This window comes from Theobroma cacao, chromosome 4, assembly GCF_053813885.1.
Source record: "Theobroma cacao isolate CCN51 chromosome 4, ASM5381388v1, whole genome shotgun sequence".
Classification (NCBI taxonomy): Eukaryota; Viridiplantae; Streptophyta; class Magnoliopsida; order Malvales; family Malvaceae; genus Theobroma; species Theobroma cacao.
The window spans coordinates 23,359,923-23,375,477 of NC_142642.1; the positions used below are offsets into that span (position 1 = coordinate 23,359,923).

General features: G+C 31.6%; 1 protein-coding gene and 1 long non-coding RNA gene across 2 annotated transcripts; both read right to left on the bottom strand.

Moving 5' to 3' along the window:
* Nucleotides 1-1,477: 1,477 nt before the first annotated feature.
* Nucleotides 1,478-5,821, bottom strand: LOC18601505 (uncharacterized). The gene is made up of 5 exons (XM_018120468.2): nt 5,249-5,821; nt 3,945-5,155; nt 2,511-2,927; nt 2,056-2,291; nt 1,478-1,970 (listed from the first exon to the last, which is right to left on the bottom strand). The coding sequence occupies exons 1-5, from the start codon at nt 5,416-5,418 to the stop codon at nt 1,716-1,718; spliced, it is 2,289 nt and encodes a 762-aa protein (XP_017975957.1). The 5' UTR covers nt 5,419-5,821; the 3' UTR covers nt 1,478-1,715.
* Nucleotides 5,822-11,125: 5,304 nt separating this feature from the next.
* LOC108661527 (uncharacterized) lies at nt 11,126-13,284 on the bottom strand. Its single transcript, XR_001927373.2, has 3 exons — nt 13,155-13,284; nt 12,770-12,850; nt 11,126-11,417 (listed from the first exon to the last, which is right to left on the bottom strand). It is a non-coding gene; the product is annotated as an uncharacterized LOC108661527 (long non-coding RNA).
* Nucleotides 13,285-15,555: the final 2,271 nt, after the last annotated feature.

Below are 15,555 nucleotides of genomic sequence, written 5' to 3' on the forward strand. Positions count from 1 at the left end.
GTTTGGGTTCGAGAATATCTTTTCCTTTGGGGCTTCAAAATTTTAGATTCAAAACAATTTATCTATAATTTATATTGATATTATTTATTTCTCTATAGTTTACTATTTACAATACATATAATTATACAATCGGTTGAATATCGAAAAACTTACAAGAGTACGTTATAATATCACATAAAATTTGAAATTTAAATTAAGAAATAAATGCCATTATCAATGAGATAAAAAAGTTCAATTTCATTTTCAAATTGTCATTTTAATTTTTTTATTATAAATATTAATAAAATTTATCTAATTTTTAAATAAAATTTTAATTGTATTAAATATTTTAATTAAAAATATTTTTCTCAATTCTAACAATATTGAATAATTTATAAATTAATATAATTTAAATTATTTATATTTCAAATCTTATACTTTAAAAATATTTATAATTATATATAATTATTATTAAAAATTAAAAAAAAAAAGTATTCACATGTAACACATGTGATAACAAGTACTAGTAATCAGAAGTTAGCATATATATATGTTACCTAAGAGTGGTAATTGGATGGTTTAGGTTGTCACAGATTCTACATTAGTAAGAGATTATATAGGTCTTTGGTATATAAATATGGATTTTCTATCACCTGTTAAATGTATCTTTTAGATTGAGTATGTGAGCCTGTGATTTATAGGTCAACTTAAACTCTATTTTCAAAATTTAAGATCGATTTAAGATCGTACAAGGTTGGGTTTAAGTTTTGACCCATGATAAGTGATATCAGAATAAATTCGAATTATTTTTAAAGTTTAAGATAGTATAAGGTCAGGCTTAAATTTTGGCCTATGACAAATGGTATCAAGAGTAGATTTGGATCTTTACTGATATTAGCCCTCATGAGAGATACAAGAGTCAAGATAGACTCGGACTAGTGTAAGAGTTCCTCTCTTTTATGAGTAAAGAACTAATATAACAAGAACGTTATATAATTAAGTGGGGTAGAATGTTACGGATCTCACGAGATAGAATGTCATGGATCTCACATCAGTAAGAGTTGGGATGTGTCTTGGGTATATAAACATAAGTCTTTCACAAACTATTAAACATGTCTTTTAAGTTGAAAATGTAAACCTGTGATTTATGAACTTAAATTTTATTTTTAAAATTTGAAGTCTTATGAGATTAGGCTTAAGTTGCGACCTGTGATAAAGGTCACAAGGTTAGACTTAAGTTTCGGCCCGTGATATAGGTTCGATCGTGCAACGCTTATGGATGAATGCATGTAGATTGAATTACCGAATGTGTTATTGTATGATAATGAATGTTTAACAAATATATGTAAAGAGACTTATTTGAGCTTAATAAGCTATACCCGTCTGAGTTCATGCACTAGTCACAATCCCACTACAAAATGGGACATGACAATTTAATTATCACTTGAGACATGAAATATATTTGATGAAATATATGCATACGAGTTGAGACATATACTCACTATGAAATGTTATATGATGTGTATATATTGTTTATGATGTAAAGCTTGCTTGAGTATAATGGATCTTACCTACTTAAACCCTTGTGCCGGTTATAACCTGGTATTTGGGTCAAATAGTCATCAACACGATCAAGCCTATGAAAGTTACATATACCAAAATTTTGAAGAGCATATGAAACAGGCGCTGCAACAAAAAGGATGGCTATATAGGGAAATGCTATATTATCTTAGATATTAACATGGGAAAAGCAAAAACGATGGTTCTACATTTATCTTCCTATTAACAAAACTAATCTTGCTCAATTTGCTGTGGCACCATAAAAGCTGATCTTTGGTTACTTTTGACGTGTTCAACACTCTTGCCACCAATTTCAAATCCACTTGAGAGAAGAAATAAAGGACTTGATCTGGACTCTCCTCTCGATTCTTTCTGAATTTTCTTAATATGCAGTTTCCATTTCTTAGTATATCTTTAAGCTTCCTATCCTTCTGCAATTCCAATAGAAAACATGTTAAAAACAAATAAGAGTACACCATTTTTAGGTGCTTTGATAAAAGCTTTTAAAAGACAAACCGTTTGTAGACTTGTTTGAACTTCTACTAGAAGTTCAAGATCTGCTGGGTCTAAGGGTTCTACTTGAGTTCCTTTCCTGCTCTGCGGGATCACAATATTTGCGACTTTATCAGCTCGAACAAATCGCCAAAATATTCTTATTGATTCTTCCATGATCTCCACGAGCATGTCACTTGTAATTGCATCATCATCTCTTCCTTTTCTTCTAGCCTTCCTTTTATCCTTCATACTATCCTCTACAGGAGAATTAAGCTTGTATTAGCTAATGTTTCCTAAACTTAATTTTGCTTCGTGATCAAGAAATTAAGCACTCAATGAGTTGTGGTTGCCAATGGCCCCACTTAGCTCAAAGGGGCCTAATTGGATTGAGAGACATGCAACAACCGGATATATTGTCACTATCTCAGTATATCGACAATGCTTCATATATCATTTAAAGGATTAAGAGTACTTGCCTCTGATAACTGGAACTTGAAGGAGATTGCGTAGAACACATCGATTTTTAACATAGTTCTGAACCCTTGGCCCTTCAAAGGGTTCATTCTCTATAAATCTTTGCATCAGCACTTGAAACTGTTGAAACTCACCGGCAACTTCATTGTATTGACGTATGCCATAAGGATCAGATTCCCATATTTCAATAGCCTTCTCATATTGCCAATGAAGTATTTCCCAAGAAAGACACAGTTGGCCTACATAGACGATTTCCAAATCACTGTGCAGCTCCTCAATGAACTTTTTCATGGGGTCGAGCTTGGACTTTTTTTGCCTTCCTAGCCTAAGGTTCTGGGAGAGAAGAGATGTAATTGCTGGAGGTGAGGATGATTTGTGGTTTGAAATTGATTGAAGTGGATCCTTTGACTGAAGAAAGCCTATGCATTGCGAAGAAACACGAGGGACAGATTACTTTACATGAAACTTAAAACAAAATTTAATGAAAAAGGAATAAAGCAGATGTAATTGGCCACCTATACATAAATCATAACCTAAAAAGTCACTTATTTATCAAGTATTTTTCATGCAACATAGCTTTCCAAGTTGTCTTCTTTCTATCATATAAATTGTAAAGTACTTTCTACACCCAAAAAAACCAGCAATGAGAAAGATCTAGTGGAGCATTAAACCCATACTGCAGATTTTTTTATCACAATTCGGTAGTAATTGAGAGTTAGGTAAAGCATTCCCATAATAGGATGGTGTCTTAAATGAAATTGTGGAACTAGGCTGAAACTAAGGGTTGGCTGGATAGCACCAAAGACGTAGATAGCACCATCAACTAACTAAAAATACTGTCATAAAGGAAAAACGGGGTAGTTTGATCTACATAGGGTATTCTTTCCTACATTATTCATAATTAAATTTGTAGAACAATTCAAAAAGCTTTAGCAGAAAGGGCTTACACATCAGAAACACTCCTGCAAGTATGAACATTTATACGCGTTTTTGCATAAAGTCTTTTTCTCCCTTCAAACCCTAAAGGCGAAGCATCTTCCCAAAAAATCAAAAGGTAATATGAACTAGTATATAGATCCCTCCTTCCTCCTACTTTCGTGTAATCATTTCACCAATGCTTAGGCTTCGAGCAGGCTCATGCTTCTGCTTAACCCAACTTAGCAGATTTAGTGGGTCCGTTTGTCTAACTTCCAAAAGACTGCTAAAGGTAGAATGTGTTTTTCATTGTGATTGATTAACTAGAAAAAGATAAGCACTTAAGCAGGAAGATGGTTCATAATTACACATAGAATTTTTCAAACATGACATCAGATAAACGAAAAGATAAACAAATGCTCGAACAATATAGCTATCTACATGCTACTATTGAATGAAAAACCTTTTTTTTTGGCTCAGCAAAATGAAAAACGTTTAGTAAATAGTAAAAGGATACTGACCTATTGCATACATCTTCTGGTAATTCAGGATATCGAATTTTCGCATTCTTTCTCTGTAACTTTTGTAGAATTTGTGAAGCTCACTCATTCTATCTACATGATGGAACTTCTCATCAATCTTCCAAGGCTTCAAGTCATCCATTATCTTTGGAGACTCTGATTCTTCTAAGATGGTAGGCAGGCCTATGGCTCTAACCTTTTTCAACTCCATCTTGAGCTGTTCTATCAGATCCTGATGCTCCCACAAAGTTTCCAATCCATTTGAATCATCAGAATCCGAAGCATATGAATTATCTAAATTGGAATTTTGTGAATTATCCAAAGTATTTCCGGATCCATTGTTATTGCCACTAACTTCTTCTTGCTTGGAGTCCTCATTCCATTTTTGAGACTCTTCTAAGTTTCTAAGCTCTTCCATTATATCTCTATCTTCCTTATCAAAATCGTCAGCTTCCTGCGTGTCAAAATCTTCCTTGGTTAATTCTCCCACATCTTTACCAATGTTCCTTGAACAATCAGCCTCAAAATCTTCTTCAAAATCTCTATCTGATAAAAATCCATCACTAGTTGAACCAATAAATTGACTCATATACTCAGGACTAGAAGTGATCGAATCCGTCTCAGTCTCCGAAATAGTGAAGTCTTTCTCAGAAAAGAACTGAAAATTCCCTGAAACTTCTTGTTGAATTGGCAAATTATTCTCCTCACCAACAGCTTCTTCTTCACAAACCGTTTCTGCACTTTGTTCTGCTTCAAGCAGAGTCTTCTCTGGCACTTTTTCTTCCTTCTCTGTTACTTCTTCAGGGACTGCTTCATCCTTCAAATTTCGTTCCATGAAATCCTTTTCTGACAAGAACCCATTTTCTGAATTAGCATAAAATTTTCTGACACAAAAGGTCAAATCCTCTGGCTTCTCAAAAATACAGCTGAAATCCTGCCCCGACTTGAACTCATACTTGTTTGTGCTTGTAGAAGGAATAGATTCCAGGCCAACATTATAACTCTCATCTCCTCTAAACTTCCTGCTAAATTCTTCAAAAGTCTGAGTTTGAAACTGAAACTTGAAAAAGAACTTTGGTGACTCCTTTTCTTCAACCACGTCACTCTCTGTCTCCTTAAATTCATTAGCGTCAGTTTTGGTTTCCTCTGTTTCTTCCTGTGGCTCAATATGAATCTGATTGTTTGATTGAGAAAGCTTATTTATTTGAATCCTGAAAGAAGAAAAAAATTAAAAAATAATAATTCAAGAAAGGAGAATGAGTTTCATTGTTTAAAAAACCAAAGTGAAGTCAAAATCGCTTTACCTGGAGAAAAGTTTGCTGAAGAAATCAAACAGAAAGAAAAACAGGGCAGAGATGGAGACCAAGAACGACCCACCAAAAGGAAGCATTTTTTGAAAGAGAAACACCTTAAAAGAACTCGTATTCTTCCAAATAAAATGGGTATTGATCAAAAACTTCTTCTGGGTACCCATCAATATAACCCATCAACCTCTTTTTTCAAGTTGAAGCAAAAAGAACAGAGCAAGAAACAGAGCGGTAGAAGTTCATTGGAACTCTGATTTTAACTTTGAAAATTTTGATTAAAAAAAGACCTTTCACCTGTAAAACAAAGAAACCCAAGCCCCAAAAACATGATGAAATTCAAGATTTTGCATGAAAAATTAGGATCAAAAGAAGTTGAAATCTGACCTAATTTAGTGAGGTTTAACTTAATGAAAAATAATAGTAACAAGGGGAGGGAAGAAAAGAACATGTCAGCTACTAAGGTGTTGTTTGAGCTAATCTTTGGTTGCTTAAAGCCTTGGAATTCTGAGGACCGTTATATGAGAGATTTTGGAGAGAAGATTTTGATTTAGTTGATAGGTCGGTTTTTGCCTTGTATTTAGTGTGCAAAGTTTGCGAGTCGGAGAGAGAATAAAAATTGGGTTAAATTGAATGTTTACGCCTTTATTTATTTTATTGATTTTTGTTTTGTTTTGTTTTTTTTTTTAAGGGTTGAACTTTAAAGTTTAGGTTAGGAAAGATATAATTAGTTGGGAGAATTTTTTTGACTAAGTAATAGGAAAAATTAAGGCCCATTTTTACAAGAATTGGGTGTTAGGCTTTGTTTTCCAAGTCGGTGGAGGAATTACGATCACCCATCAAATTAGGCCAAGAAGTTTCCAATAAATTAACAAAAATAGAGGTATAAATATCACAGGAATAAAAGGGAGAATTTTTTTTCAAAAAAAAAAAGAATAGTAAAAGAGAGAGGAAAGAACGCAATTTTGTTTTTTTTCATTAAAGATGTGTTTAGGGGTTAAAATCACATGCTACTTATGGCGAAAGCTTGCTATAAGTCACTCTAATAAATAGGGAAAGGGTTGAACTTAGGGGGTTTAGATGAACCAAAACAAAGGAAAATAAAGTAACAAGAAACACCTTGGTTGAATTCATTGGCCTTTTTAAGATGGAATTAAAGTCTCTTCCTAGATGTTTTCAAGTATGCAATTTCTTCATAACAAAGTTTTTCTTACCCTCCCTTGCTCAATTCTCATTAAACCTCTATCCATGTTCCAATACCTCATGAAAGATCCTTTTACAAGGCATTCAGTTTGTGCCTTCTTTCTCACTTTTACCACACACGAACATACAGTATGCATGATCAACATACATCATAAAATAGGATGAGTTTGCTCATGTAAATACTTTTCCTCAGCAAGATTTGCCTTCAAAACCTACCCCCAATCAATCCCTTTAACCTTTCACAACTAAAGCCACATAGCAATTTTGCTAATGAAAAAGTTCAAGGAGTACAGTTTTGAAAGTACTCATTAACAAGATAAATTCTGATACGGGTTCCAAAATCAATGTAATTTCTTTTAGTAAGGACACACACACGTATAAACCCAGCATGAGAAGAGGCATTATTACATTTAGAGGTAAGCTACAATATGCACACAAGTAATGTACATGGTTGGAAAATGTGTAGGTCAAACATATGTAGAATTAGACACAAAACCAAATCCCTCCAACAGCGGTCAAATCACATCAATAGATCTTCAAACACAATATGCTCAAAAACTTTTTGAAATGAATGTCAATGTATTACTGCTTGAGACATGATTACTACTTTAACCTAACCTGATTACTCTATAATTTAGCTTTCTTTTGGCTAAATTGGACTATTATACAAAAGAATTTCTCACTGGCAATATCTCTTTCATGCAGATTGACTTGGAAAGCCACCATTGACTTTAATTAAACTATAAAAATTAGCTATAAAAGAAAATGAAAGAGCATTTTGAATAGGTAAAATATGAATCACAAGAATGTTGATTACTCCATTACGATTATATACTAGAGAAATTTGATGTTGTTTTCAAATGTAAATTGTGGGAAATATCTGTTTCATAACCTCATTAAAGACAAGCTGAATATGGCGAACAGCAATTAAAGCATTTGAAAATCACATTCTATATCAAACACTACTATTAATTTAGTTTGACAAGACAACATTGTTGCATGTTTACTTCTTTACTTGTGCTATTTGATGTTTGATGTTCCTTAGTTTGATTGATGAAATTAAGTGACCAGATATTAGTTAATGTTAAAGTCTAAATCAGTTTACTAATGATTTCTGTGAGTATATTATTTACTTTTTTACTTCTTTTATTACTTAGAATTTATCTTTAAAAATAAGAGCTCTAGGGGTGAAGCTAACAAACATTTATTGAGGGGGCCAGAGATAAAGAAACAAAGATTAAAAATTTTAAAAATTAATATATTGAATTTAATCAATAATCAAAAGATTGATAATAAAAAATAATTTTATATAACATGTAAATAAAAAAAAAGAAAGATTTACAATAGTTTTTTAAGAAAATTGTACTTGACTATATTTTCTGAATTCAAATTTATCAATTAAAAATTACGTATTGAAAAAATCCATTCTTTAGTATTGAGTGTTAGATATTTTGATTCACATTACTTTTATTCATGAGTTGAAGCATTGGGACTTGATAGCTCAAGTATAAAAGAATCATTTGGACGATTTGCATATTTTCTTTTAAAAAATTTGTCAATTATTTTCAACCTATATAAAACTATAATGCATAAAATGTAAATAGTTAAATATGATATACAAGATTAATAATTTCTTCTTATATAATTAGAATTGTGTAAAGTCTATATATTCAAAATAATTTACTTTTAACTAAATATAAAACGTAAAGCATATAAAAAAGATATACTCAAGATAATTTCTTTTTACATAATAAGAATTAATTAAACAATGATACATTAATGAAATTATAAGTAACAATGTAACACTACAACTTATATTTAATAATTACATAATAATTTATTAGTTTTTAAAAATTAAAATTATGAAAAATAAAATCTACATAACAAAAAAAATAATAAACATGATAAGTAAAAGATGGAACTCATATATGACATAAAAAAAAGAAAAAGAATATGGTTGATGGTTAGTAAAAATTTGAAAAAATAAATGTATAGAAACTTAAAATATATGAATAAATAGTATAAAAAATATAAATATAAATAATGATATAAATTAAAAAAACGTTAAAATTGAGTGTGGCCCTGAAGAGGTCATTGCAAGGAATATAATTAAGACATTTTTAGTTTAAGCAGCCAACATTTTAATTCTTTAGGAAAACTGATCTTTAATTAATGATCTCACATGATATATTTTTCATAAAATTTCATCAAAATCAAGAAACAATTATTTATAAATGGAATATAGTTATTCAATCCATAACTATAACCTTACTACTAATATATAAAAACAAAGTAAAGTATTATTTCAAAAAAACAATTGATGTATTAAAATGGATTAACTATGCATTCGAACATTTGACTTATTAATTAGTACATAATCTTATTACTTAAAAAGTATAAGATTAAATTCCCATTTTTTTAAAAAAATGACTAGCTACAATCACATGTCAAATTTAAGATGAAAATTGATGTGTAAAATCCTTTCTCGAGACATAATGACTTTTATTTATTTATTGAAGAAATATTAAAAACAGATGAGGGGAGAGAAGGGAAGAAATAATCCAGAAGGAAGAGTGAGGAAACTTGTGAACTACTTTGTTTCTTCTTAGTGAAGATCGTTACCTTCACTTTCATTTATATAAAAATAATACATGTTTTCGAATCGTAAGGATCAGCTGCCATCTGCCTTGAGAATAACTACTCTAATAAGCTAGTCTAAGTTCCTTGTCTGTCAAGTTTGGGCTAGGAGATCAGATAGCATAGCTCTGAATGTTAAACTAGCAATTATGATGGTTCGAATATTAAGACTATAGGCTCAAGTAATTTCGGATTGAATGATAAAGCTTTTGGCCTCGCAACGTTAGCATAGGAGTTTTGAATTTCCATCTCCTTGTTCTGTGATTCTTTAAAAAATAATAATAAAAAACCCCTAATTTAATTTTTTTTTCTTGGCTTGTCAATTAGACGTTTTTCATAGTTTAAATAACTTTACAAAGAACTTTTGAAGAAATCGATCGAAGTTTAATTCTTTAAGTAATGAAACACAAATATTTATTATTTAAACAAATACGCACTCCTAAAACCGTGTCGGCCAATGGGGACAGGTTCCACACGCTTTTTTAAGGAGGAAAACAAAAATCTACGTGAACAAAAGTCAAAAATATATGCCAGCAAGAAAAATGAATTTGGAAGTTTCTTCTTGGGTTTTTCAACAACAATACTTCTGAAGCCTCGTCTCTGGGTTCCTGTGGTGTTTGATGTTTTTGATACTGAGAGAGGACCTGCCCTGACCCACCGATTTTGACCCATGCCACACTTTGGTCAAATCACTCACTCTTCTAGATTCTTAGTTTTTTTTTGGGAGACTTTTCATGATACAAGTCTTCAAAGGAAAAAGAAAAAATTGGGCATTGTTGGAAGCAACCCATTTTCTTAAGTTGCTTGACTTGAACATTTGAAGGACAAACAAGATATTGAATCTTATTCTAAGATGACTAAATATTGTGTGTTCAAACAAAATTATGAATCATTGAGACCCTTTGGGTTTTAAAATCCATAAATTTGATGCTTTTCCAAGCAAATTAAGAAGAAGATCAAATTTAGGAAGCGGACACAATCTTTTATTGTCTAGTCAAAGATGGTATATAAACTTTTATATGCATATCTTATAACCTTTGTGGCTTTTTAAAGCAACATATCACTTCGTTTTGCACTTATTAGAGTTACCTATAAACATAATTGAGTTAATCAAGTAAAGAATGGGACTAATCTTTAGTGTTTAATGATTATCCAAAAGTTATTTTTGCAATCACTAATCTTTAATATCAGTTGATGTGAAATAAGTGCAATTATGAGACTTTCTTGTGATAAGATTCTATAGCCTATAGGGCCTGGCCTGGAGCAGACTCTCTTCGTGAGGTTTTGCAATCCTATAAATCTCTTTAGTTTTGGCTCTCCTCATCAAATTTTATGTAAAGACAGAAAAGAAATCTCAATACCGGAGTTCAAGTGAGCCCAATGATTTCGCCAAACACCCCAATAAGATTGGGTCAAATACTATGACTTTCTATTTCCAAGGGCTTCCCACATTCCTTCTGGGCTAGCCCTTGGAAGGGCCACAGTTTCAAATTATGGGTTCTGGGTGACAGACAAAACCGGGAACATGAAAAGTTATGGATGGAATCGAATTGGGACCAAAAACGTGGTGGGAAGATGAAAAAGTGTGAATGGAAAAACAAAGGATTTTGTTTAGATAATTCTGCCTTTTTTAGTCAAAGGGTACAAAGTGTGAAAATATTATTTCTTTCGAACTACAAAATGCACCTGAAAAAAAATAAATGATAAAAAATTAACTAAATGTTTAGGCTCAACTGTTAGTTTATAAGAAAGTTACTAAATGATATTTCAATCGTTATTTTATATATTTTTATCATTTTATTTGTTTTTACAAAGTTTATCAAAAAATTATATATATATATATATATATTAGTCACGTATTGTCAAATCTGTAATAGTCATTACCTTTTTGTTGTTATTTTCTACTATATAATCTATATTACCAAATACCAAATTATTACGACCCAATCCCAAGACATGATCCACATAAGGGCTTAAATAGGCAGGCCAAATTAGACCCAAGTAAGTCTCATGATCATAAGTAACATACACACATCATAAACATTTTATAATGAGTATATATTTCAACTCATATACATGTATTTCATCATATATAATTCGTGTCTCAAAGTGAAAATCGAATGCACAACTTATATATTTATAATCATACGTCAATCCTTAGCTAAATCATAGTCTGTTCCAACACCTCACAAATACAAAATATAATTTGACACAGATAATGGAGTGGACACTAAGTATTTAGCAATGTCTACCAGATGCCTTTAACTGGAACCTACCAAGAGAATAGATGGAGACCTCTCTAAGAGTGATGATCCAACAAGTTACGGATCTGAAAACCAAAATATAAATTTGAAACGTAAGAATATATAACTCAGTGAATGGATGTAGGAGGGGAACAAGGTAAAGCACAAGTTTTTGAATAAACAATGTCTTTATTTAAAATATGCATATTAAAATAAATTAATATATTGCATAATACATGTAAGCCATACATTTACAAGTCATTTAGAAGTATTTCAAAGGTATTAAAACCTATTGGAAACTTACTTTGAAGTATCAAAACAAATCCAAGTGAAAAATGTTTTAAAATCATAGTATTTTACAAATTTCACTGCAGGGATCAATCCCTCTAAGGAAGGGATTGATCCTTTTGAGGCAAAGAGTATCTGGCAGCATTCTGCATTCCGAGGATTGATCCCTCCCTTGCAGGGATCGATCTTTTTTGTCTAAAATGCTTCTGGACTTGCCAAATTACACATTTTTAACACTCAATCATTCAATAAACATATCTTACTTAAAACCCACAAACTTTTGACACAAATCAAGTGAAATAAGCCTTTTAAAAATCAAGAGTTCATAATTCTAACATCAATTAAGAAATGTAAACATCATAAACATCATTCACTCAAATCTTCCAAATCATTGAAACAATTCAAGTAAGGAACATAGTCATTGGTTCAATCTATACTTAGGAAACCTTTCCTTATTAAAGCACATTCAACAAGCACATAACAACATTATCATGATAGACATGTGCCCTTCACCTCACACATGGCTATCCTCCGCCAACATCATCATCAACCCAACACACATGTGCCATTCACCTCACACATGCTGTCCACAATATCACGATAGACATGTACCCTACACCTTGCACATGGCTATCCACCATTATCAATACCATGACAGACGAGCCCTTCACCTCACACATGGTTGTCCATGATCAAATATCATCAAGCACATTATTCAAACATGCACATTATACCATATTGGCAATGAACACCTTTTCACATTTCAAACATGAGCAACACATTCACTATTTGCTAGTACATTCTCAAACATTAACTCTATCATAAACCAAGCACATTTGCAATTAACATATTCAAGGTCAATCATCATGTGACCCATACACCATTCCATTTCAATTTCATTTGAAGTAAGAAAACATTGAAAATGCTTGTTCCCTATGCATTCAAAAAATATAGCATAGATATCCATATATATACGTACCATAATATCATTAGGAAACACATTTAAAGACGTTTTGGTTCAAAATCATAAATTTCTCATAACCACATATTTGAAATCAACATTTAGACAAAATACTTCAATTAGAGATTTGGTAAGTAAACATTTATGCATATAACTATTAAAATTGTTTTAAAATGCAAATCCACTTACAATACAAAGGACACCTTTCTTATATCACTTCCAATCCCCCAAGACCTCACTCAATATTGAGTCTTGGAGCTTCAATAGAACCTATAATTGGCCAACAATCACCATTAAACACAATTTAACTCAACATTTTCGGAATTATTGAACTACCCAAACAAACCCTACCTAAATTTCTTCTTAAACCTAAGTTCAGCCCATAAATCTCTTCCAAAATGAAAACCCATAGTCTTAATCACCCAAATTTCATTTTAACTTACCTTGGTGAGCTTGTAAAAGAAAAATCAATTTAAACCCAAGCATAGAAGAGAAAGAGAGTTGAAATTTTAGAGAGAGAAAATCTAAATATGAAATTTCAGGATTTTAAAGACCAAAATTTAAGGTTTATTACCTTAATAAAGTCTGGAATATGGAAGGTGATGCTGGAAATTTAAGAAAATGAGGAGAAAAGGTGAAAGAGTGAAGAAAACAGCCGGGCGAGATAAGAAAAGAGAAAGTGGGGCGAAGAGAGAGAAATTAATTATCAAATTAATTAATATGATTTTAATTAATTTGAATAAATTAGTTAAAAAATTTAGTTAAATTAATTTTGTTAGTTTGATTCGGGTAAAAAATTTGAAGATCAGTTAATTGAATTAACTGTCTTTGAAATAACTATATTAAAAGAGCTTTTATTACATGTATGCACTGATAAATTTTATTTTATAAAATTATTTTGTTTTAATTTTGTTTTGAAAAGTTAATTAAGTTTTTGAGTTTAGATTAAGATTTATTTATTTTTAGTTATTTTTTGTTAGTTTATTTTTAATAATTTATTTTATTTTATGCTAATTTTATATTTATTTATTTTATTTTAATTATTATTTATTAATTTTTATATTTTTGTAAGATACTAAAAGAATAAGGCTCAATTTGGTGAAAAAAGATATTTAAAGAGCCAAGGCCTTTTTCATACATGTTGCGATATTTTGAGCATAACTTTCACTCCAGATGTCCAAATGATGCAATTCTTAGGTCATTGGAAAGCTAACAGAACTATAACTTTCATGTTGATCACTTTGCCCAATTCGACTTTGAAAATGGAGAAACGCATTGAAAGTTGACAGAGTGTAGCAGTTGGCAAGAGAAGACATGAAGCCAAGTGAGTGCCGCGACGTTGAAGAGGAAGTTTCGAAGAAATTGACGTGAGAAAGGCAAGGTTGCGAGCTAACTTAAGTTATATGGGCTCTACACTTATTCTAAGCCCATATTAAGAGCTATTAGGTTTTTTTTTTTTAATAATTGAGGAAAGGGAGGGTCACAGGCCAATCTCGGGCCATGACCGGCGCAAGGACCCAATAGGCATAGCCCACTAGTCCCAAGCAAGCCTTCCTATATGAATTTGTACATTAGTCCATCTATCATTCATATTTCTTTAAGATCTATACTTAATAGTGTTCGAATGCTAATTTCTTCGAAGACAATTCGTAGAACCCAAGTAAATACTCGCACTAGCATCATAAATTAAAATATACATAAATAGTTTGTCAAATGTATCTTAACAATTCACATTAAATATATATGTGCATATACAAAGACCTTAACCGTCAATGGAGTGACTCTAGGCGACCTACCGAAAAATAGATAAGAAGAAGCACCTTGGCCTAGGAATCCAACTACCTTCGAACTTGAAAACTAAAACATGAAGTTGAAATAATGAGTATAAACTCAGTGAGTGAACTTAGGAAGGGAACAAGCAAACGATACGGAAAGATTTTGAAAACATGATGCACTTATTTTAAAAACAATGCAATTTAGTTTAATTTCTTGTAAAGCCCTTAATTCAACCATTGATTATTTAATCCCTTAAGGTGAAGGATTTATAATCCACAATGGAGTTGAAAAGAGTGAAAACTACATCAAATATCCAATCAAGACAAGCAAAACAGAGGGTTTCTCGCTGTAGCGAAAAGGCATTTTATAGCATATAGTACAATCACATTTTTATTTTCATAACTTGTCTATAGCATATATACATATATATATACATGTACACCACCGCTGCCTTACTCAACTCATGTGCACTCCCTACACACACAAGGCAATATCATCATGTGCACTCCCTATACACACAAGGTAATATCATCATGTGCACTCCCTACACCACACACCACCGGCACAGTCACGTGCACTCCCTACACCACACACCACCGGCACAGTCACGTGCACTCCCACACCGCACGTGCACGGTTATAGCTATTATACAACATTATCACTCAAAGCGTAACACACATATCCACATAATATAGGAACACATGAGTTCATCATATTCATATTTCACAACATAAAAACGTTTCATCAAGTGCTTGTTCCCATGCAAATTTTAAAGAAAAACCAATAAAATATTTCAAGTAGTTCAATCAAGCATATAATCATTTATTCCAAAACATTTTAATGCAAGTTCACTCACAGTGTCTTTGTTGATGCTTTGATTGACTCTAACTGCATCTAATGCTCCGAATGGAGATGTGGAGTCTCATTGGAACCTATCACACACAATAGTATCACACTAACTCAATTTACATAAATACTATTCTAAAAGTTGTTTCTTAAATCAAGTTTTACTAGTTATTCCTAACTAGCTTCTAATTACCATTTAAGTAGTCATTGTTCACACCAAACATGATTAAATAAACTTCAACAATAAATCAACCCATAAACCTAATTATTGGCCATCATCAACAACTCAAAAATCAAATCTAACTCATTACTCACCTTAGTGGCTTTATAGTGGAATTCTTTTCAAGAGTTCT

Coding starts and splice junctions, on each gene's coding strand:
- LOC18601505 (XM_018120468.2), bottom strand. CDS start 5,418: ATGGGTACCCAGAAGAAGTTTTTGATCAATACCCATTTTATTTGGAAG. Junction 2,928..3,944: donor CCAGAAGATGTATGCAATAG/GTCAGTATCCTT, acceptor CGCAATGCATAG/GCTTTCTTCAGTCAAAGGAT. Junction 1,971..2,055: donor TTCAAACAAGTCTACAAACG/GTTTGTCTTTTA, acceptor TTGGAATTGCAG/AAGGATAGGAAGCTTAAAGA.